At 46.6% G+C, this 24,113-nt stretch overlaps 1 protein-coding gene across 1 annotated transcript in view; it reads right to left on the bottom strand.

The window, feature by feature from the left end:
- Positions 1–23,279, bottom strand: part of LOC144142952 (E3 ubiquitin-protein ligase PHF7-like) — a 51,864-nt gene extending 28,585 nt beyond the window's left edge. The window contains exons 1-5 of the mRNA XM_077674779.1: positions 23,275–23,279; positions 21,634–21,790; positions 20,887–20,993; positions 14,752–14,868; positions 7,826–7,947 (exon numbers count right to left, since the gene is read on the bottom strand). Of these exons, the coding sequence (XP_077530905.1) occupies positions 7,826–7,947; positions 14,752–14,868; positions 20,887–20,993; positions 21,634–21,790; positions 23,275–23,279 (508 nt within the window). The remainder of the gene's footprint in view (positions 1–7,825; positions 7,948–14,751; positions 14,869–20,886; positions 20,994–21,633; positions 21,791–23,274) is intronic.
- Positions 23,280–24,113: the final 834 nt, after the last annotated feature.

Here is a 24,113-nt window from a genome sequence, read left to right as displayed (position 1 = left end):
TGAATGTGTCAGTAGTGTATCGTGCCAAGTGTAGTTTTATTACGTGTAGCTTGTCTGTCCGTTCACTCCAGTGTGTTTGCCACATGTTATGCAGGTGTTGTCCAATGTGTGGCTTGAGGTCAGTGTAAGGTACTGTTATGTCCACCATGGTCCTGAGTGTAGCAGGAGTGGCCCCCTCATCAGCAACCTAATTGCCAGCAATCCCAGCATGGCCTGGAACCCAGCACAGGACCAGTTCAAGTTTTTGGGCGTATATAGTGATACTGTTAAAAACCATATTGACAATTTGGTTTTTGCATGGCTTGTGTGCCGCGAATGCGTGCACAACACCCAAAGAATATGCACAGTGTAGACCATTTATAACGTAACCACTAATAGTGCGGGACCGGATATAACGCGGGTTTTGTGACCACCGGTTTGCCACCGTTTGTGATTTCTTACCCTCCCCCTGCAAACACCTAACCACAGTTGGTTACACGTCATGTTTGGGGGCTCGGGGTCAGCGGTGTCACCAATAACACCGCCTTGAATATAAAGGTGCCCCGTGCGAATCACGATGTTGTTCTAAACAGAAAATAAAGAATTACAGAATTTGGGGAAAGAATTTTCTTTTAATTTCTAAATATTTAAAACAACAATCCTACCGTATTTACACGATTGTAGGTCGACCCTTTTTTCTAAATTTGACAATCCAATGTTGGGGGGTCGACTTAGGATCGAAATCGAACAGTCTACTGCTAGTAACGGCAAGAGAAACGAGAAATCGGGGGTGCAACAAGGTGGGGACAGCTTTGCACCCTCATTCCCATGGTTATGAACCGCATGGGGCGTTTTCTGCTCGCGAAAATGTGCCGCGCTGCCGCTGCCGCGAATACCACCTGCATGCTGCACGCTACGTGATCGGCGGCGGCAACATGGCGGCGTCACCAGCCGCGAAGAGGTGTGCGTAGCTCCAGCGACCACTTCTAACCGCTCTTTAAGATATCACTGAAGGCACAAACGAAGGCGTTTGTGCAGGAAAGGAGCTGATAATGTGGTCGAAAACGACACTATAAAGCATCACCCGTGCCGCTAGGGAAAGCACCAATCAAATATCCGCTACCATGGTAAGCCTAAACATATCTGTCGGCACCAGCCGGCCGTCCCGAGCGCTTTCAAACTGCCGCCATGAAGTGCGCACCTCTCCATTGGGGCAAGGCGTCAGGCTCCTCCCACTGCCGTGCCCCTCACGTGTCATACCGACGTAGAATTAGAAGCTGCCTCGGGCGCGGAATCGTCCACGCGAGAGTGAAAAAGTCGCCCACGCAACGCCGACGCGCAGGAATCGCGTGCAAAAACGCGTCAAGAAGCGTTTTATTCGTCGCTAATAAAGAAAATGAGTATTAGCGAATCTGTTGATTCAATGCGCGACGCTAACGTCCAAATCATATCACATTATTCAGTACACTTCCGAACGCGATGGTGGAAGGTTAGTCGCTCAAAAGTAAATCGCGCGCGGCCGCTTCCGTCAGCCGCCATGTTGTTTGTTTTGGTATCGCGCGGCAGTGGCTGCAGCCAGTTGCTTCGATGGTTGTCATCATGCAGCGAATGTGTTCTTCCCGCTCAACCCACAGGCATGGTTATTCCAGGTGCTTATACGAAAGCTTTTCTTTTTTAACATCTACCGTGCATACTGCAAGCACATGGCTCTTTTGGGAGCATCGATCATTGATGGTAGAGCCACCGTGTGGGTTGATGGAAGAGCTATTTGTGATACGATTTTCTAGGCGGCGCTCGCATTTTCTTTTTTTGAGAGAGATGCAACTCTTGGGGTCGACCTACATTCGAGACGACTTACAATCATGTAAATACGGTAATTGGTGGCTACTGCTGAAGAATCTTCCATGCTAGGTTTGGAGATCCACAGGCTAGTATTCTATGCCCTTTTGTTTTAATACATTACAAAAATAAAATAGCAAATACTGAAAGAAATGCCAACAGGATAATCTAGATGTACAGCCCCTCTTTTGGTACAGATCTGGAAATTTGTGCCACTTCAACTTTAGGATCAATGAACGGGCCCCATGCAATGATGTTAGAACTAATGTTAAGACAAAATCGGTCACCCTCAAACCCAAGAATTTAGAAATAACCTTCATAAAACCCAGTAGTGCTAGCCAGAAGTAGCAAAGCCTTGTACAGTCATGTGATTGGCCCAAGTCATTTTGGAGCAGCTTGTAAAGAATGAGCAAGGCTGCTTTGGTGAAGCAAAACAAGATTTGGTAGCAGCTAACAAGTGAGCATGCTGGAGCAACAAAACAGGCTTTTGCAGCAGCGACAAGCATTGCTAGGAGCAACAGAATGGCTTTTCCACGGGAAAAAAAGGCCCACAATTGCCCATCAATAAAAAGTGTTCATTATGCCAGCATAACCAGTTCCATCAAATCTCAGACAGCAGCTTTTCATGTCGTTTTCATGTCATGCCCCCAGTGTAGCAAGTCCTTTTGTTTCGGAATGACTAAGTGCACGGCACAACCAGCATGGGCGGCAAATTTGCAATTAACAAAATGCAAACAATATATCGTAAAGGCCAATTATTATTGTGAACGTGACTGTAAATCTCCTACACCCTAATAGGGTTTAAGCAGTGGCCTTGCATATTTTAATCTCAAAATACTTACCTCAATTCACCCACCATGGCAAAAAATACTGTCCTCAATGATTTTGGGATCAAGCCCCATGCTGAAATTGCAGTGACTGCAAAAAGGAATGCTGCAATTGCCTTACCACGATTTGGAACATGACATAATCTGTGTCAAGCTGTCAAAAATAGTTTCCAAATCTTCACATGCCTGCAGGTTGACGAGGGCTTGTTTAAATCAACTAAAGCATGGAATGACATTGACAGACGAGCAGTCAAGTGCTCCTGAAGAGAAGCTAGCTATACATACGGCTTCCATTCAATCTACATACCTGTAACACAATTCTTTTCTCTTGGAAATGTGCTCTGAACAAATGCAAAAAAAAAAAAAAGAATTACTGCGGGAACTTTCTTTCACCTAACACTGTGAAAGCGATACAAACATGAAGTAGCTGTGTTACGCAACACAAAAATGACGGTGATATTTGAAAAATATTCAAAATGCATTTCCTTGCTCCTAAGTGGGGATGGTGCAAGCACTGGGTGGAAGCCTTTGACCGAGCGGCTCTTCTATCTCGTTCAGATTCGTGAAGGTTCCTACTTTTGCAGCCCATTTGTAGTTCCGCCAAGCCCACGCAACTGGCTGAGCACTGCGGCAAAAAGCAACGAGGAACCAGACGTCCAGCTATCAAAGATACCAACGAACCGACTACCATGTGAGCCGCGCTCATGAAGCGAGCTCCCACTGGCTGCGATCGTGGTGCGCTTCTTTCTCTTTATTCAACGCACTCCCGCGGCCCCAAGTTGATCAGGGGCTTTCTTCAAAAAAGCACACCCACTGCACTGGACGACATAACTCCCATCCCGATGACAGGCGGAGGGAACACGAGCGCACAACTCCGTCGCGGCCAGGAAATAGCTCAAGAATGCACCCGAATTGACAGAAGGCCGGGGGTGAATTGCCCTGTACAAGCACTACGTCCCCCACATGGAGCCTGGAGGGAAGCTGCGCTGTTGCCTCGTGAGCGGATCACAGCAACAGAGGTACTCTAGTTTCCATCGACGCCAAAGACGCTCCGTTATGACTTGACTGTGTCCAGCTCGTCTGCGCAGCTCATAGCCTGTGGACATCGGAAGGTCGAGTTGCGGAGGCAGGCATGCGTTGCTTTTGCTTAGCCAGAAGTGAGCTGGAGTCAGTGGCTATGGCTCAGCGGCGTCTGCCGAGAGATACGCGAGGGGCCGGCTGTTAATAACTGCCCTTACTTCACAAAGCGTCGTCTACAGCTTTTCAGCAGTCAGGCAACTGCGGCTGAGGATTCACTTCAGTGTCTCCCTGCTGAGCTGTGCCATGCCACCCCATTTCTATGGCTGCGAGCCATGTGAGCCATGCCAAAGTGAGCCAAGCCACGACATTTCTGTGGCTGCGGCAAGGCCATGAGTAATCAAACTGGCTGGGTTATCCTTGCTGCGACAATGTGTCCACGTCCCTTGGTCTTGTGTCAGACACTGTATCTCGGCTACGCAATTTCTCACGAATGGCGGCCATCGGTTTGGCTCCCCCACAATCCAATGCAGGGCAATTTTTGAATCAGTCCAGAAGAAAGACATAACTCCTGATAGGTACTGTATCCACTTCAGGAAATCAAATAGGCGGGTAGCTATCAAACAGGCGAGGAGTCCAAGGCGTGGGAGAGAGGTGGTTTTGTTCGCTGCGATTCGGCTTTTGCTAAGCAGCCAGTTCATTTCCCATCTCCCGGTATTTCCTAATAACGACCCGAGATAGACTGCAGTCCCATAAGCCCTTGGGCTTGCTAACGAACATGTGAAGCTTTCAAGTGTCGTGTTCCGTGTCCTTCATCGTAAAGGCATGTCATGGCAAGCACATGCATCCTAGGTCATTAAGCTCGCTGGACCAGCTGTTCCATGCATTGAGTTGAGCTGTCAGCAGTGCTGAGTCCCACAGATGCTGCAGTTTCCATAAGTCTTGGAAGATGATCGCGCGCGAGTGGTGAAAGGGGCCAGAAATCCTAGAGGAACATAGAGCCGCGCGAACGACTGGAGCATTGTCCTCTTTGTCACAGGCTTCGGGGACACAAAGGTGGCCACATTGTCCGCACTCAGCACGATGCGGTCATCTAAGCAGTCCCACTACATACGGAGCACTTTTATGTTGCAAGGGTCACCTCCTCCTGTTTCGAAAGCCATGTTGTCTTCATGGAAATAGTCTTGTAGGGATGAAAGGTTAGAAGCCCATCTCCTCAGTTCCACACCGGCGCACGCCAAAATGGATCTCTATTCGGCGAAGACCCCCTTGGTTTGCTGAGCGTTGTTGACCCCTACGACAAGGTCGTCCACGTAGACCGCGTCGACTAGCTCGGCAACTATGTCTTGAAACTGCTCTTTGGATTCTTTTAAGTGGTGATGAAGTGTTGCAGTGAGCAGGAATGGGCTAGACGTGGCTTTGAATGGCCCTCCTCACGTGCCAGTGAACTATCGGAGGGAAAGGATATTCTTCATTGGAAGATTCTCCCCCCAGAGGAATCTCAACATGCTCAGATCTTCCTCGCAAATAACAATCTTCAGGTATGCCTTGTTTATGCCTGCAACAAGAACAACTAGGTAGCACCGGAACTCAAACCAGCAACTTCAGTAAGTGTGCGTCTAACTTCGGGCCTTTCAGTAGCATGCTGTTTAAGGATGGATGACCGGGAACATGGGACGACGCGTCGAAAACTTCGTCACTGCATCCCGACGCATAACACCATGGTGTTGCATATAATGTGTGTTCGGCTTGCCATCTCCCTTTGTTGCACGTCATTCGCTCCGCATGGCCCTCATTAAAGTATGCGTGGATGGTCTTGTCATAATGCCTCAGCAAATATGGCTGACCACGGAAGCGCTTGAGCTGCATATAGAGTCTCTGCTCTCCAAGCCGATAATTGTCGTCGGAGACTTTGAACCCTGGCTCTTTAATTAGAAGGGGCACTTCATAGTGGTCGCTTAATTTGCGAATTCCATGTTCGAAATGGTGGACGGCGGGGTTGTTGAACCCTAAGTTTTCCGATGTGCCCTGTCCGTCGATTGCTTCCAGGCACCACATGAACGATACTTTAACGTCAGCCACGGCGTCTTCATGGGGAGCTTCCACGAGGGATAAAAATAGCTCGCTGGAAAGTGCAGACGACGAGCTTGGGCTTTCGGGTTGGGCACATTGTACAGTCCAGCCCAGAGCTGTCTCCACAGCTGTGAAAGAGGGATAAATGCAAGAAATTTGTCCTGTGGCCACCTTCCAACATGCGTCCTACCCAATCAGAACGCTAACCTGATGCTCCTGAAACGTGGCCAAAAGCCGGGCATCAGCAGCAACTTGACTCTTAGTGGCCATCGCATGAATGATTTCTTCGCTGATGGGAAGGTTTGTGATGGTGCAAATATTGGGGTCTTCCAGGTCCTCGATTGTGATGTTCTGGTCATCATGCTGACTTTTAAGCATCAAGGACACCCGGTTGCACAAAACAGGCGCGTTCGTGAGAGTATTTCCAAAAGCAGCAATGGTGAGACGTTGACCCCGTCGATAGGACAAGCGAGTGCACGGGGCACATCGCATCAGATGAATGTCCGCTGACTTCCAGAGTCCACCAAAAAGCCAACGAGGAGCTGGCAGCCCATGAAGATGCTCCAGGCATCAGCCTGTCTGCAGAAGTACTGGTGTTGGTTAATTAAGCGGTGCTGGTAGAACCGGACGTCACTGCGTTGGCTGTCTCGAGTGCAGCCCTGTCGCTCCAACAGTTATTTGGTCTTCTGCTGACAGGCTCCAACCTTCCCGCAGGGTGCTAGATGTCGCAAAGTGTCGTGAAGTGCCGACGTGAACAAAGGCCGCATACCAGACTGTTCGAACTTGCCACATCTGAAGCAGCACTTGCTTGCCTGCAGACGCTTCCGCTTCTCCTCGGGCGATATTGTTGCTGTCCAGTAAGCAATGACATGGTCCCGAGCGTTGCAAAGTTGACATCTGGGCAGCCCCGAAGATGGAAATTGAGTGGCGAGAGTGATCGTGGTTGGCAGATCGATGCACGGAGGCGATGACTGCTATCTCCCCAGGCCACGGGGTGTAGATGGAACAGAACAATCGGACGCGCTCTCCTCTCGAATTTCCACCTGGATGCGGAGGAAGTCCAGGATTACTTTGATTTCCTTGGACCTGGCGGAAGGGGACGCGGAGAACTCGGATGTGTACTGCTGTGCCTCCATCTTCCTTTGCCGGTACAGGAGGCCCAGGTTGTCCGGCAAGGCCCGTAGCAGAACGCAGTGAAGCACGACGAAACACTGATGCGGGCAGGTCCCCAGGCGTTAATGCGAAAGGTGCCCGTGTTGTAGAGGACCCGGAGTTTGCAAACATTGGAAGAGCACTGTAATGGTTCCAGGGCGAGCAACTTGATCAAATGGTCATCCACCAGAAGATCCTTATGTGGAAATCGATTTGTGATGACCTTAACGGCGAAGTCATAGTTGTCAGCGCACACTGTGACGCACGCCGTGCATGGCAGTGGTAAATGCCCGATGACATGCGCCAATAGAGAGTGCGTTACGGCAGAAGCTGCAAAGTGTGCGGGGTAACTGGCTTGCCTTGCCAGAGACTATTAGTCGTCGAGGCAACAAGCAGTCCTGCCTTGCCGGAGTATTAGCTTTTGTTAGCATGGGAAATATGCCAACTACTTCTTGAACTTACCTCTACAAGAACTAGAGTAGATTTCTGACACTAACAACACCACTTTAAAATCCATCTTAGGGCCCCTTTAAGAACGCTGTCAGAATGAATGCTGGAAACCATAACAGTGAGCTGCATAGTGGCCCACTTTTGACTGAACCTGACATGAAAAGAGGCATTTAAACACTTGTCCCCAGCTCAAGCCATATTTAAAAGTACTCTTTCCTATTTCTCAACGGGGTTTTTGGATGACACATTGAAATCGAAAGGAAGCTGTTAGTAGAGGTACGGTAGTGTCACGATTATACACTACAAGGCACCACCTGTCAGACTTCAGGAAGTTCAGTACCACATTAAAATGATTCCCACTAATTTATTGGAAATTCCTTGCGGTTACCCAACTATATAAAATTGTAGCTTTCATATGAACAAGAGGACATGCACTCCACAGGAATCGGTTCTGTAACGTGTAATACATTGGTGACGGTGCAACCCACCTCGGCCCAGGATGCAACGGCAGTTGGTGCAGAGCCAGCTGGTTGCTGGGAGCGCCAGGTTGCCGCACCCTGCATGCACTCCTCCAGAGCCACAGCCGTCACAGATGGCCAGGTGCCAGCGACTGCAAAGGGGAAGAGGAGTACACGTGCCAAAGCCCAGTGCTACACTCCCAGGAAATCAGGCTAGCCTGCCGTCCGGGCCGGTTTTGGCACTACGACTGTGCCGTCGCAGGGATGAAGAATTTAAAAACCACAAAACGTCTGACTGCAGCACCCTCTCAGCACACCAAGCAGTGCACTCACCGCATTGGCCATTCAGGCACGTTAAGAATCAAATTGCTGTTCTAACAAGTTTATATTATCAAACTATGTATTCACTTAATATTTCTTGCCAGAATAATTTTATCTCGGAATTAACTCTTTCGTTACGGCGGGAAATCGGCAGATTTTGAGTGCTTCCACAAAACTATTTTTTCTTTTGTTGACTAGTGGGCAAATTCAGCCTTGCTATAAAAGAAATTGTAGTTTATAGATTGCTCTTCTAAACACATAACAGCAGTTTTGTGAAAGGTGCAATTATTTACAATTTATCGGTCAAATCAGAAAAAAAAAATGCACAAAAAAGTATACACAACGTATGTAGGCAATTGTACTGAGCCTAAAAATTATTTTGGAATACTAAGATATACAAATTGTTCTTATGTTTCTTGGCTTTGATTCAAAGTCAAAGGTTGATGTAACGAAGTCGGTAAAATTTGCAATTTACTGCGTTACATTGAAATTTCGCTACATTAAAATTCACAATTAAAATGAAGTGTTAACCACGTGAAGCGGTTCCAGAAAATGAAAACGTGGCGTACATACGCGGCTGGCACACTGTTTTTGTCAAAGCTTAATAGTCTATGTGGGCGTCAGCGTGAACTGCATGGAGTGTTTTCTGCATGCAAAAACGTGCCTCACAAGCCACAGGCCCGCTGATGCAGCCGCAGAGACCACCTGCACGATGCAAGTATCTCCAGTGACCACTTTTAACTGGTCACTCAAACGCAACACGACGGGAAAAAGAAGTTGTTTACGCGGGAAAAACGCTAATGTGGGCAAAATTTGCACTGCAAAACAGTGTACAAACCAGTTAGCAAAGCGCCCATCAAATATCCTCTGCTGTGGTAAGCCTAATCGACGCTGGCGGAGCCAGAGTTACTGGAGTTGCAAAACTCCCCATCGACCCCATGTATCAAAAAGTGGCCCTGAGATTGGTCCACTGCTTTGGATCTTGTTTTACGGTGGCGCCATTTTTTGGTGACAAAATAAACTATACAACTTGCTTCGCCACACAACGACCTGGGCAAAAAATAGTATTTGAGTGCTTATGTAAATTTGTTATGCCAAAGGAGCCCAATGTGTTGAACTATGCAAGTGTTTTATATACATACGGAGCAAAAGTAGTAAACAGAAATGCAACCATGGGGTCAACCATCGCTTACGCACTGTTGTCTGCCGAGCGTCCTCTTCGGTCTTCTGGACACAAAAAAATAAATAAGTCCTTTCGACGGCTTTATGCCACCTGAAACTGATTATTTAGAGCCGCTTGATCGGCTACTGGGTTATTTTTGGCATACAATGAGCTGTAGGCCAAAGGATAACTCCGAATTTGGTACTTCAGTTCGCACCTATGTTGTGCCGGAGTGCCCGCACAAGCGCTAATTTGTCGAGGCAGATGCGCGGACCCAGAAACAATCACCACCTAAAAACTGGAGTTAATATAGCAATGAAAGCACAAAATAAAGAATTATGCACTTTAAAACAAAATTTAACCTTAAATTGTCAGTTTGAATAATTATTTTTTTTTTTTTTGGATATTGCATGCGGCGGCCGCAGTGGCGCCACGGTACGCATGATCCAAAGTAGGGGGGGTCCAGGCGCGGGCCGTTTTTTGATGCGGAGTTTCGCAACTGCTTACATCGAAGAGCTCTGGGCGGAGCCAGCTGGCATCCCCAAGCGCTTCGAAGCTCCCACCATAGGGTGCGCGCCTCCCCATTGGCGAAAGTCACCAGGCCCCTCCGACTGCTGCGTGCAGCACGAGTCGCTTTCTGGCAGAGGCAGAAGCTGCTGCTGGTGCACGCAATCGTGGACGGGGGCGTGAAAAAAATGCGTGCACAAGGCTCACTAAGACCCACAAATGCTTTGCCGTGCACTTGCTGGAATGCTGAAGCCTAACCAACCTGAGCAAACTTGAACTAAGGACAAAGCGGCAGCTGTAGAGGCGCCATACTCAGTCTGTAAACAAGGAGCTTGTAGGCAATAGGCTCGCTGCATCTGCGGCATCGCCGTTCGCATTTTATCCAGACTAGTAGTTTCAGCGCTTACGTTTTCCAAAATCTACTTTTACAACCAAAACTTCCTGCTTAGTTGTCCATGAAACTTTGTTACATTAAAGTTTCGGCAACATTACAGACATGGGGAAAACACATGGTATGCATACACTTCAAGTTGGTATGCATACACTTCAACATTGAGGTTCATTACATAGAGGTTTGACTGTAAATTAACACTGTACGCCACGTTTGGGATCTTTCCAACCTAGTGGAACTGACGGCTGTGCCACTTTGCGAAGCCACTAGAGGGTAAGTCGGCCGCTCCAAATTATGCATCCAAGCACACTTTTTGTGTTCTCACACCAAGTATTTATCATTTCAGTGGTAAAAAACAAGAAAAACTTCCCCCACTCTTGAGAAGCATTGCGCATCGCTCCGTAGTGCTAATTTGACGCGAGCTCCACACTATCTTGAAGGTGATAAGGCGATACGGAGCGGTGCATTTGGCCAAAGATCCCTGCCGTACGTTGTCCAGACCCTACACATCAAAGTAAAATCGCAGTCGCCAGATAGGAAGCATGTTTTATTTATAAATGCACCGCGGATTCGAAAACGAGCCTACCTGGCAGCACCTGTTGAAGTCTGAGGCATTTGAATGGGAGCGTCTTCATCAGAACTAAAACCTAACAAATCCACATCGTTGGTAGAGTCATTGGTGCTGCTAGGGTAACAAAAATCAGCAACAGCAGCAGCTGCCAGTTCCTGCCACAGCTTTCTGCTTATACGGAACTCACCGTGAAGCGGACGCCATTTTCACACAACTTGCGCTATCGTAGGTTCAAATTTCACTCTCAGAGCCGTCTCCACACATGAAATGTCAACAAAACCATAAAATCGAAAAAGGAGTTGTCAACAAATACGCCAGATGGTGTTAGCTGTCCACAAGCTGCCGTTTTTAGCTCTCGCATTACGTTTGAAATCATCGGAACTCCGTGTCCGATGGCTTATGGCATCGTAACGAAACAGTTAAAAGAGAAAAACTAGCGTAGTCTGCTTGCACCCCGTGTTCAGCTGAGGTCGTTTGCACTGTGCAGTGAGCAGATGATCAGAGGTAAGCACAGTACTATTCATTTTAAGTCTTAATAAACTTATTCAGGCATGAAAAGGATGCAAGGAAATACTACAGTTTTAGTTTCACGTATGCAGAGCTTTCCCGGATGATGAGTGCACATGCTCAGAAAGAAAAGGGCCACCGCGAGTCTCGCAGACACACGTGAAATTGAAATTTTTACATTGCTGCCTTTACATAGCTGCCATACGTAGAGTTGACCACCATGGCGGTGCTCTGCCCTCCCACTTCATAGCTATAACAGCTTCGTCGCTAATCCGTCGGTGCATTATCATGTTCCAAGCTGTTCCTTTTGCCTTCAATTTGTCCATTCCAACCCTAACCCAAAGTTTATATCGGAAAACAGCGTAAGCATGTGCTTCTCAGATAGAAGGGTGATTTTTCAGCTGTTAATCCTGGCGAAGTAGCGTTTCCCGACATAACAATGGGCTCACGAGATCATGAGTGGCTACAGCAGTGTTGGTGAGCGTTAATAGATGGCGCTAGGAATAATGTGCGGCTATGGGCGGACAGTGTGTGCATCCAGGCGCCCTATGCACGGGGTGCACGCACACGTGTAACTATAAGGGTTTCCAACTAGCTGCACATGGGCTACATATACTTTTCACGTTTACGTACGTAAACTATGTACGTGCGTGAATTAAAAACTGTCTAGGAATGTCAGGAAAAACTATCAAAACTATTTAAGTTTTAAAAAGATGTCTTGGTATAGAAACAGTCATTACACTAAAGCGCTAACCACATGGAGCGATTTTGCAAGCAACTTGGGGAGTGACGCGACTAGCGACAAACTATTTGTCGCCGCGGACCAAGTCACTCATCAAATCGCTCGGTTCTGGGCCGCCAGAAACAGTCGCTCGCCTCCCGGAAGTGGCTTCAGCGACTAGCCAATACGAGAGCCCCTACTTAAGCACGCAACCTCCGGTTTTGGAAGAGAACAAGGGGAGATTTGGCGCACGCGTAAAATCCGTGCAGACGGCGTTTGCGATGGAGCGGCAAAGAAAGCTTCGCATAGTAAAGCTTGTGTACATGCTGAAGCAGAAGTGAGAAGGCTTCAGCACACACTGGGCGAGACCCATGTAGCAAAAATGACATCAAGAAAGCGAATTCATCACGGCGTTCATGTTGTAGCCGGGAGACGAGGCGCAGAAGGAAAAGCGCGCGCTTTCGCTAACCCAAACCAGTTTTAGAGATGCAATGAAGTGCAAAACGCAAGGTAGAAAGGCGTAACACTTTTTAGTCATGTTTTTTATGACAAATGAAGAAAAAAATGCTTGTAAACAACCAGCGTACCAAGCGCGTTACTATAACCAGTGCGACAACATTGATATCGCCGTCCTTAGTCGCTCGAGCCGTCGCTGTCATGTGGTTGCCTCGGCGAGCGACTTTGGATCAGCGACTGCGGATCCTAGTCGCGTCGCTCGTCGCGTCGCCCAAAAAATCGCCCCACGTGGTTAGCGCTTAAGAGGGTGCTGCAGTCGACCGGTGTGCTGCCTGGCCATGCCTTTGATCACCCAAAGGACTAGCCCAATTTCTAGGGACTATTGGCGGTGAGATGTTTGAGTGGCGCCCCCTGGCTGTAACATCTGCTTAGGGACTCGCGCCACTGTCGTCTGCTGCACTACACTTGAGAGGGGCAGCAGTGCCTGTGCTAGAAATTGCCCGCTTTGATGCTTTAGCGCATTAAAAAGAGTACGTTTAGTAAATTAGTCATTTTTGCAAGCTTCTGACACATCTGAATAAATTAAAGCTGTATCCCCCACAAGTTTGCAACACACGAGGACAGAAAGAATAACTTTATTCAGAGCATCAGTCGAAATCTCGTGTTCAACTCATCCTTTCTAGCTTATTCGCAAGGTTCAGCGCACAGATAAGTATTCAAAATGCGTTGGCTTCCTACAGTATTTTTAAGATGCTCTTATGACGACTCAACAGTCCAGTGCTACGTACACGCGCATCGCACAGCAAGAAATAAAGTGGCTGTCTTTTATTTTTTTCGTTGTTATTGACTTGTATCAGATGAATGTTTTTTTTGTGCCCGACGTATTATTTTGATATTAATAATTAATTAACTATTCAATAACCATTACAAACGTCTTATTAGTAGGTTTGAGGATGTTTGGGAGGCTCACAAAGATAGTGAGGATACTTTCTTCAGGCTGTATGTATGGCATACATTCCTTCTTCACAAATTGGCGTACGTCATGACTACGTGCAGGAAAGTGCATATCCGCAGTATGCGTTGTTCATTCACATGCAAACACAATGAGGAGGTTTTTGCTACGCCAGCGCGATCGTGCCCCAAGCAACGTTGTCCAGAGTACTCGAAGGCGGCTTTCATGCTCCAAATTTCTATCGTAACCATTGTTATCATAACGAACTGACTTTCATCAACACTTATGACACGATTACAGTGTTTAAGGCTTGATATACTCGCTAACGAATGCAATAAATAGTATACATGCATATATTATAAGAATAGAAACCGATGAATATTTGCAAGGAGCTCTCTTCGACTCTTCCAGGAGTAAAAAAACAAACCGGGATGGCGATCTATGATTTGGAAAAAAAATGCTCACTCATTTGTCCTGGACTGAGAACCCAAACCACTAATCAGCTTGATTTTACTGTTAGAGTTTTCTCCTCCTCCCTCTCCTCCTCCTCCTCTTGAGTGCATTTTCCCCACAAATCTAAATACTGGGAAGACATGGCTGTGGGGAGTGTACTGAAATATCCCTCCAGGTCTGAACAAACATAGTGTTACTGTTTCTTTACCGTAGACGTGACTCGTGCTCAACAAACCTCCATACGGGTTCGTGGTATAAAACCAGCACGCGCCTATACGCATAGTGGGTTATTCGGAACTCAACCTACAGTTCTTGCAGCCCCTTAACGCATGCCGGATACTTTCATGCCATGACAACGTAAGGGATGTGATACAAAACTTTCGAGCATTCGGCAAGGTTGCAAAAACTCTAACCTTACATACGATTACCGGTAATCGCAATGCCTTCTGCCAAACCCTGAAGGCCTGGTATGTTTTGGTCTTGCAATTTAGCTGTTGTCAGTTATAAGCAGCTAACTGTTCCCTTTGTTTGAAACATTGCTTAATACAGAAGCTGACCCCTAGCTCCGACTCTTCGCGCTCCGCACAGGATCGGCTTCGTAAGGAATGGGGGCAACGCCGGCAATGTTTCTCCCGTAGCGGTACCCAAAACTGCCCTTTAACTCACGCCTTGAGCTAGTGTATGCGATTTTATGTTCATCATTATGATAAAAAGTTACGCACATGCCAAATCTCGTGCATAGAAGCGTCAGACGTCAACCGAGCGCAAAGAAATAGCAGGGAGAGTGAGCGCGAGTGAAGCAGACGACAAATGCAAGAATCCCTAAGCCGACGTCACGGAGGCGTGCGTCGCAGCGCCGCCCGTGGTCGCGTTCACCGCCAATACCAGTGCAGTCACTAGCAATCAGCCCCCTACCTGCCCTGCTCCGAGTGTTTGCGCCCCTGGGGGCAAAAGCAGCGGGCAGCGTCACAGCGGCTGTACCGGAACAGCAGCTCCTCAAAGGCATGGGGCTCCTGCTCCCATGAGGCATCCCTGCAACACAACATCTCATCTGATGATAGCCACTTTGTCACTGGCTCAGCACGCATACAGGACGTTACATCGATAAGTGGGCGTCCTTAAATGTTTCCTGAGCGAACCACTCCTCCGGTCTCGCTCAACCTTTACGTGAAGGTCGCATTCTGTGGTTTATTTCGTTTAACTGCAAGAACAGCAACAGGGTTTGCCCACTTGTCTAAAAACAAATAAAAATGACTTTTGCCTAAGAAAAACCTTGGTGATGTTGAATAGAGTTGGGTGCCACACTACAACTGTAGTAAAAGAGTTGCAAGCTGGGCGAGTTGGAAATGCATCTTGAATGAAACCAGGCGCAAACGTAACAGGACGCAGAAAGGAGTACACAGGACAAGCGCTGGTACACAGGACAAGATTGCCAAGACGGCGCCAAGTTTTCCTGTGGGAAAAAGTCATTTTCATTTGTTTTCCTAGGCAGGCAAATGACGTTCTTGTTCTAAGTGTTAAATGAAATAAACCACAAAATGACATAAAATTTGAGTGCAAACGGAGGTGCGGTTTTCTCAGGAAAATTTTTTAAAAGACACCCATGTATGGATGTAACACCCTGCACTTTTTGGGTGAAACTGCTTGAATGATACAAAGGATCCAGTCAGAAGAATTGAAGGGAGTTTTAAACAAAAGTCTAGTACATCGGTTTAATGTTCATAGTACACTGAAAATTTCATCAAAATTTTATCAGTCAGGCAATATACTAACTCTTTCTCTACGGTGTAAAAATGACAGATTTTGGATGCTTGCACAAAAAACTTATTTCCCCTTGAGCAACAAGACACATCTAGCATTGTTATACATGTAATTGTAGCTTATACTTTGTCTTTCCAATGCATCACAGCAGTTTTGTGGGAGGTACAATTATCGTGAGTTTAGTTGCCAAATAAAAAAATGCACAAAAAGTATAAATGAAGTCAAGGGTTTGACGGACGCCCGTCTGGTCGGGAGGGTAGTTAAGTTTTAAGTTTTTCTTTTTCATTACTTGGTTGGTGCCCTCCTCTCTCAAAAAAGTATAAATTCAATAGAAATAGGCAACTGTACTAAGCCAGAAAATTATTTTAGTAAATCCGAAATATACAAGTTGTTCCCATGTTCCTCAGCTATCAGTCAATATATACATCAATCCTGTAGTACACCATGTTCTGAATTTTTGAAGGCCCATCAATCTAGCGGCATTGATGGCTGTGCCACTCAGCGAAGCAGTCACGCACTGGCAGAAGGTACATATTGCACGTTCAGCAGAAGGCGTTCATTCTTTGTGCCTTTGTTTTTCGTAGATCTCGCAATTACTTCTCTTCTCCATTCTTTTCGGCTGGTGTTGTACAGGATCCAGGGGCGAAAAAGGGGTGTGTCCTTGTGACACATCATTGTAATCAATAATCAAGTATCTGCTTCATCAGAACTACAATCTGACGATTACGTCATTGCTGGAGTCACCACTGCTGCATGGGTGAGAAAAATCACCAGCAGCAAAAACTGAATTCCCAGCAATGGTAGAAAAAATGAATGAAACTTAAACAGAAAAAGGAGCTGCCAGTGAATACGCCAGACGGCAGTAATTGTCTGCAAGGAGCTCGGAGTTTTTGTGGGAGGTTTGAAGTCAATCGGACTCCGTGCCCGATGGCCTATGGCCCCGTAAAGAAAGAGTTAAGGTTTTCAAAGAAGTACTGACATGAAACTTCAAGGCCAAGATACCAATGTAAATAGCCCCCTTTGTATGTGGAGACATCTGCCAGAAAATTTCAACTCCAACAGTCCAGCATTATATATTTCAAATCAATCTTAATTCTTGCATGTATGAGAAACCGTGAAAGCGTACTACAGTTGAACCTCGATATAACGAACCTTGATTGAACGAAATTTGGGATATAACAAATGTTTTCAAGTCTTCTATTAAAATTTTACTAAGTGCACATATTTTTATCTCGATTTTGCGAATTAATTTCGTGTGGCGCTTTCGATTTAACGAAGTCACGGCAAGAACGTAAGAATGGAAGAACGAAATTCCGGTCGAGGCACGTTTCATTTCACCTCCCAGAGCCCTCATTGAAAACATGCAGTATTCGCATTAACTCTTAAAGGGGTCGCGAAGAGAAAATGCATTGGTCTTTGCTTAATTTTGCCTGCTTAAATGACCTTTTAAGAATGTAAATCCCAAATATTTTCACAATTCATTGCTTCTGAAATTTAGGAGGTGCCCTTGAAATTCTCGTTTTGAGGCGCATCGCAAGCGACCATGCGCACGTCGTCGGTCGGCAGTGCAACTAGAGCGATGTCCCGTCAAGTACATTAAAGAGTTCAACGCGGTTCAACGTTCTTTGTGTATAATGTTCTGAAAAGCTGCAAACCCGATATTTTAAAAATAATGCATCCTTTATTCGTTGCCAAAAAACAGTTTTCTATCCACATGAGCGGTGTCCCGCTTCAGTTGTCTGGCAACCATTGCGGCGGAATTCAGACCTACTGGCTGTTTGTACAGTTTGTAGCTGGTTTCCCTGCTGAATTTCATGTTTTGCCGAATTGTTTTCGGAATTTTACCTTTTTTGTATGAAATGGCACAAAACCGCTCAAGCAAAAAAAAAAAAAGTGCCCCTTGTGCGATTCGAATTCGCGACCTCCGGGCCAGCCCAAAGTTACGGTGTGTCGTGCTTTCATAAATTCTAATCAACCCATAGCTTTAACTGCCAACTTACTGTTGAGCGCTTCTGCAGTTAGCCAAAGGGGGGCATATACAATCAATGAAACAGCGTTAACAGCATTGTTTATTGCAAGAAACAGGAACGCAATTGTCGAACTGCGTGATGGTGGGACTCGGCGACTCAGCGCTGTACCACTGCTTCTCGCTAGTTATTTTTGCGCTTGATGAGTGAATGAAGGATGGGTTTTAAGTTCCGACTACTTGAAGTTCCTTCGATAAACATTTTACATAATAAATTCTCATTGTAAGCGTCCAGTCATTTATCTCGTCAGGTAAGAAGTTTCACTTTCGCGCCACTCACAATACAGGCTACGTGAGAGAGACGTCGGCAAACTTGTGCAAGAATATCGGCTAGCAAAACGACAGTTTAGACTCGTGCGAAACAGTGTAAACAGTTTACGAATGCCCAGTTTAGATTAAACGCGGTTACTTCTGCCTGCGCCACTCGCCAACGTTGTTGACTGAAAGTTTGCCCATGTTGATCAGTCGTATCAGAGATCAGACATCTCCCGTTCAGTTGCAGGGCGAGTTTCATCATGGCGCCGATGTTGTACCGTACTTACCCGATTCTAATGCGCACTTTTTCTCCGGAAAAATAGGCCAAAAATATGCATGCGCATTAGAATCGGATACGAAACCGAAACTGCTGAAAAAGCGAAAATTTCGTCCCACCCATCGCCTTTGCCATCTCAAGATGGCGCCAAAGCACTTAGCAACAATCATGGAGGAAAGAATACTCTTTTCTTTCCTCCATGGCAACAATTTTTCGGACGCAACATGGAGGAAAGAAAAGGGACGCAAGAAGCCTAGGTGCCGAGGCTTTTCTATCTCTATCAGGATTCACACATATCATCAAATCGTTCCACTTGCGCGCTTGATAACAGCAATGGCAGCAGTGGCAACGAAGGTGCACCGCTTCCACGAGTGGCTTACGAGCGGCTCCAACGTGTTCAAAACGAGCGGTCGGCTGAAGCGTGCTCCTCTGGAGAAGCTCGCGGGATGGGCGTGCGGAAGTGGGCCACGATCCTGTCGACCATGGTTGAACGTTTGTTCTGAAGTGTGGTGTTGCAAACGCGCTTAACAGCACTGAGGACGAAATGTTGCAGTCAGCGGAAAGCAACAAGGAGCTCCCGGAGAGTGACTAGGAGTGAGATGAGTGAGATTACTTCGGGAAATAAATCGCCCGTTTCTCTCACATTTGTTTTTCTTCGTCACAAAGTTCCGTGCACATTACAATCGGAGGTGCAAGTTTTTTCTGTTTTTGCCTGGAAAATCAGGTGCGCATTAGAATCGGGGCCCATTAGGATCGGGTAAGTACGGTAACTTTATCTGACCCTTTGCAAGCCCGCTCTATGCCGACGTATTGTGCAGACGAGGGAGAACTACGACTTGCTTCTTACTGACTTACTGAAACGTCACTTCGCAAGTTGAGGAGGAAAGCCTCAGTGAAACCGTAACTGCATTTGTTTTCTATTTGCCGATATCGGGCAACAGATATGCATTACTTGTTTATTAAGGTTCCACGGTTACAAGTGCATGCACAACACATCTTTTTTCAATATCTCTTCACGACCCCTTAAAAAGGCTAAAATGAAAGAAAAGTGGTGAAATTTGCAGTTGACAACTAAAAGCGATGAAAGAAGCTGCTCAAACCGCTAGCGGTCATGGACGGCTTAATAGTGCTGCCACCATTCTGACGTCTCCATCGTTGCCTTTGCCAGCGCCCTCTATGCTTAGGCTGCCGAAGCCTACTTCAAGCTTTTTTTTCTACACATCCTTGCTCATGGTGCTGCTGCTCTAGGTTGTGCTCACTGATAATCACATTATTATTTTGTTCGTGCATCATTAGGTGAGTCTTGTAAGCAGCATGAGCACTCCAAGGGAAAGAAAAGTGTTCCGAACAAGAGCTTGAGAAAGTGCCAGTGCAACCGGCGGCCACCGAAGTGATGGATGCTATCGACGTTCTGTGGAGGCACGCAGGCGCACGCGAATGTTTAAGAGCAAGCCTTATTAGCGCTGTCAGCATACTAGCGCCACGTAAAGCCCACCCTGGTCAAGAAATGCCAAGCACTGCTTACGGACTTGTTCACTACGGCTTGAACGTCGAGTGCTGGTGGCAATAAATTGCTCTCTTTGAACGTCGTCAACTTGGTTTCAACCGTGTTAATTACACAGCTCAGGGGGTAAAAACAGCGCATAGACGGGGACTAACTGACGAAAAGACAGTACAAGCGCTTGTACTGTCTTTTCGTCCGTTAGTCCCCGTCTATGCGCTGTTTTTACCCCCTGAGATGTCAAACCAACTAGCCCAATCCCAGGCTTTAGTTAATTACACAGCTTCGATGCGGAGAAATCGGTTTATTAAGGGCTCAGTGGGCATAAAAGTAATTGCTTAATCGAATTTGGCCGGAAAATATTTAATGTAAGCTTTCTGCTTTAGCGGAAGCACGTAAGAGCTGCTCCACACAGTGAAGCGGTCTGCCTGTACTCCGCTCAACTCACATTCATGGCTTTATCTCGAGTGTCGTGGTTGCATCACGCGCCCACACTGCAGAGCCTTTGCACATGAAAAAAGTCTTTCGAAAGTTTCATAGCACCCTTCCGCTGTTGGCCCGCCACACCCCTCAACGCTGCACCTAAGCCTACCACTGAGTGGACGAAAAGAGGCGAACTTCGAACCAGCACCTCGCCGGTGTGAAGTTCACAGGGCGTGGACGCGGGTTCAATTGACTAACAGCAGCGTTTAGTAGTGACAGAAATGAAAAAAAAAAGAAACAGTGGAAACCTAGTCTGCTATCATATTTAATGAGGCGTTGCGGAAAAAGCACCGGTGTTACGACACATGAACTACCGTCATCTATCCGAATTCAATTGCCTAAGTGTTGAAACTCTTAATTCACACAATATTTGCGACCAGTTTTAGTACAAATCAAGCCTCGATTTTACGAAATTCTCGATTTAACGAAATTTCGCACCCAAGAACGACTTCGTAATATCGAGGTTTAACTGAATTTCAACATCGTCATCAGCCTGACGAGTTGAGTGCTCTACCTCAAACTGCTCCAATCGACCAGTTGATGTGCCATTTGCTAGACATGCTGCTAGACATGCACAGCAGCGATCGATAAGAACACAACGCGACAATTGCATGTCAGCACTCCTTCAGATGTCTGCTGCCCCTTTTCCTCCAATGCTACCCCATCCTAACAATATCTGCTTGGAATGTCTGTGTCTACCCTTTATCAGAACCCTAAAGCAGCGTCAATAAAGAAAGAGGCACCTACTGTTCAGGGATGTAGATGCCATGCGTTTGCATCTCCTTCTGGAAGGACTCCTGGTCGTTGCAGTGGCCACAACGGAAGAAATGGCTGCCAGAGCTCAGTGCCTGTTGCTGTGCGGAAGAGAGACAGAAGTCTGTTACAAGCTTTAGCGTTTGCCTGCAAAGGGCCCCAGCCAACTCCCAGCTGCAACAACCATAAAGTTGACGATGTCAAGCACTGGGCGCCAGTGTAATTTTTTCTAACCCCCAGGAATCGGTAATGAGCTTCCGACAAGTTCATAGTTTGATTGTGCACTTGGCTCAGCTAAACTTTATAAAGCTTTGCACATGAAGGGTTTCTGAAACATTCAAACAGAATATCTTTTTCAAACTCTCTGTGCCCACCCCAGGCCCCTGTAACCTTTTATAATGTGAAATTGCATCAGTTCTGCCTTGCACTGTCACATGGTGCCACTAGGCTGTTTTAAGTTGATGCAATTAGAATGTTTTGTTTTTGTCAAAAAAGCATAAATGCTGGCGACCCGTCCAAAAGAGGAAAATCTGATAAAAGAAAAGCAGATTGTGCTCCACGGCATTTCCTACCAATGAAGATAAAGCGTTTCCAGTGCTCCTAAGTGCAAAAAAAGGAGAAAGTTGTTAGGCAATCTTTTTCATTATCCTCTGCTGAGGTTTCTTTATCAAAGGTTGAAGTACACAGGCACAATACTGTGGGTGAGTGCCGCACTGCCAAACCACCAAGACTACTACAGACCTGTATGCAGTTCCGATGGAAGAGGTGTCGGCAGCAGGGTGTCACCAAAACACTCAGGGAGGGGTACACCATCTCCTCGGCACAGATTGCACACAGGTCGTGCCCACCATCTGAAGGAACGACACACTGCCGGAGACGATGCGAGACACAGTAGGCTCTGCGCAAAACAGAACCACCACCAACACTGTTCAGGCCGGTTCCCTTCCAACCCCTCTGTGATGTGATATGGTGGCAAAACCAAAAGAATATGGCCAATCCACTACCGTTGTGCGGCGCAACGAAGTAAATACAGCAGCCGACTGATTTTCCGGACCTGGAGAGGAATGATAAATAGTCTGAATAAAACAGCTATCTGAAATGAACTTTATTTCCTTTAAATAGGACGGAAAAAGTCGCTACTGGTTCCTTGTCTAAACTCCTCAGCATCACCCGAGACAGTGGTATCTAAAAAAAAAGAAATTCTCCCACCTCCCCTCGCGGGAACCCCTGTGTAGATGCGACGCATACGAGGTTCCGTTGTTGTTTCCGTTAGGTTGATTTTCCCATCAGGTGAAACGTGCTGTGAACCCCCTGCCGCGGCTTTGATGGAACACAATCCAACACAATCCACTTTAATCCAATCCAAGCCAATCCAATTGAATCCAATCCAATGCCCCTCGCGAGAGAGTGTTCGCTATCGGAGAGGAGAGGGGGTGAGCGGCGGAGAGCGCAGCTCTTGCGGCGAGGAGAATGGGGGAGGGGCGGACGACAACGACGCCGATGCTGCATGGACAAGGCGAGTGAACGAGATGCAGTCGCATCTAAAAGGCCATGATGACCTATTTCTAGCTTTCAAGATTGCTTCCACTGCAGGTTATACATGCAAAATTATGGCATCCCAGATCAAAGTTTGTTACCCTGGCAAAAGCGAAGCCAATCCACATTCAATCCGAAGCTAGCCAGGTGGCTTAGGATTCCAAATGGCGTCACCCTGGAGTCGCACCGTGGCTCTGCCACAGAAAAATGTGTCCGAAAAATTGACCTTTTGGCTTTATTTTGTTTGAATCCTATGGGACAACTGACGGTTCCTCGAAAAAGTACGGAATATCAATCAAGTCCGAATTTTTGCAGTCCAAAATAACGGTCGCCTACTGTATTGGTTGAACGTCATCATCATGACCATGAGGATGTCGAAAGAAGTTGTCAGTTTCCGAGGCCTGCCAACCGGACAGCCAGAACTACAATGCCCTGTGGCTGTCGACCGGACAACCAGGCACCCCGTTTCCATTCTCTACAATGGCCCGACGTTTTGCCATCAAGCCACCGCTCTGCATCCACTACTGGCCTGAACCATGGCCCTGACTTGACAATGCTGATGCCTCCATCATGCCTTCAACTGCCTTCTCTTCCCTGCCTCTGTGACCAGAACAAGTCTTCCAATCTGCAGGACAGAAGCAGCTTTCACTAGCATTATTGAATTTAACTCGGACTCTTCTGTGTTTAGGAGATAAACACAGCATTTCCACGACCTGAACGTACCAACTGTCTTCTATGTTCGATTGCTTGTGCCTTACTCAGTATTCATCGCCCGACATAAATGTTCTTCCATGCAAAATTACAAAACCCCGTGTTGCAGTCTCTGACTTGTGCATATCCCAGTACCTCATCTTGAGTCCCCATAACCTAATAACATCACAACCTCTCTTCTTGCCCAGCTTTATTGTACTCACTTTACTTCTCTAAGAAATGCTCACCTACTATGTTTTCAGACTCTCAGTTTTTGTTTACACTCACATGCTTCACTTATTCTGCGTACTGCATGTACTCCAAAAATCCACAACTTTGCCCGAATTAGAGCAAGAGTGTACTCTGCAGGGTCTGTGTTCCCTCCAAATCAATGCCGCTTGCTCCAAGCTTCGACTGCAAAAGTTGTCATGCAAAGTGAGCAGTGCTGATCCACTCCACTAGAAACCACTATAGCCAGAAAATGTAAAAAAAAAAAAACTGGTAGTGCTTGATAGCCGAGCGCACTGATGCACCATGTTATATCTTCTATGTTTGTTAGTGGTAAAATTGTGCACAACTTTGGTCCTAACCTGAATCACGGTTTAGCAGTAACAACGGATGACAGCCGATGTCCAGGACAAAAATAGTGGTCAATCATAGAATAAGTACAAACAACTGGCAAATTGACTTCGCACTTGCCAAGTGTCCACAAAATGTCTCTACTGAGTAGCTGTTTGACACCCATCAAATATGTCACTGGTTTATATCTTGCAAAAAGAGCTTCGATAAGTTGTGACAAGTAGTAGCAGCTTATAATTAAATATTGGTTTGCCGTTCACCTGGCACACTGAATCCCTAGCAAAAATTCTACTAGAAACTTGTATTAGTCTGATACATTTTCGTGTTGGGTGTGTGAGACATGCATTAGTCTTATACAACCTTGTATCAGTTTTGTAAGTTTTTTGTATTAGATGTATTAGTCTAATACAAATAGA

Source organism: Haemaphysalis longicornis, unplaced genomic scaffold, assembly GCF_048455015.1.
Source record: "Haemaphysalis longicornis isolate Haplotype H1 unplaced genomic scaffold, Haemaphysalis longicornis Haplotype H1 scaffold_6, whole genome shotgun sequence".
Taxonomy (NCBI): Eukaryota; Metazoa; Arthropoda; class Arachnida; order Ixodida; family Ixodidae; genus Haemaphysalis; species Haemaphysalis longicornis.
Note: the sequence above shows the minus strand (reverse complement) of the source record. Positions and strands in the feature narration are given on the sequence as shown.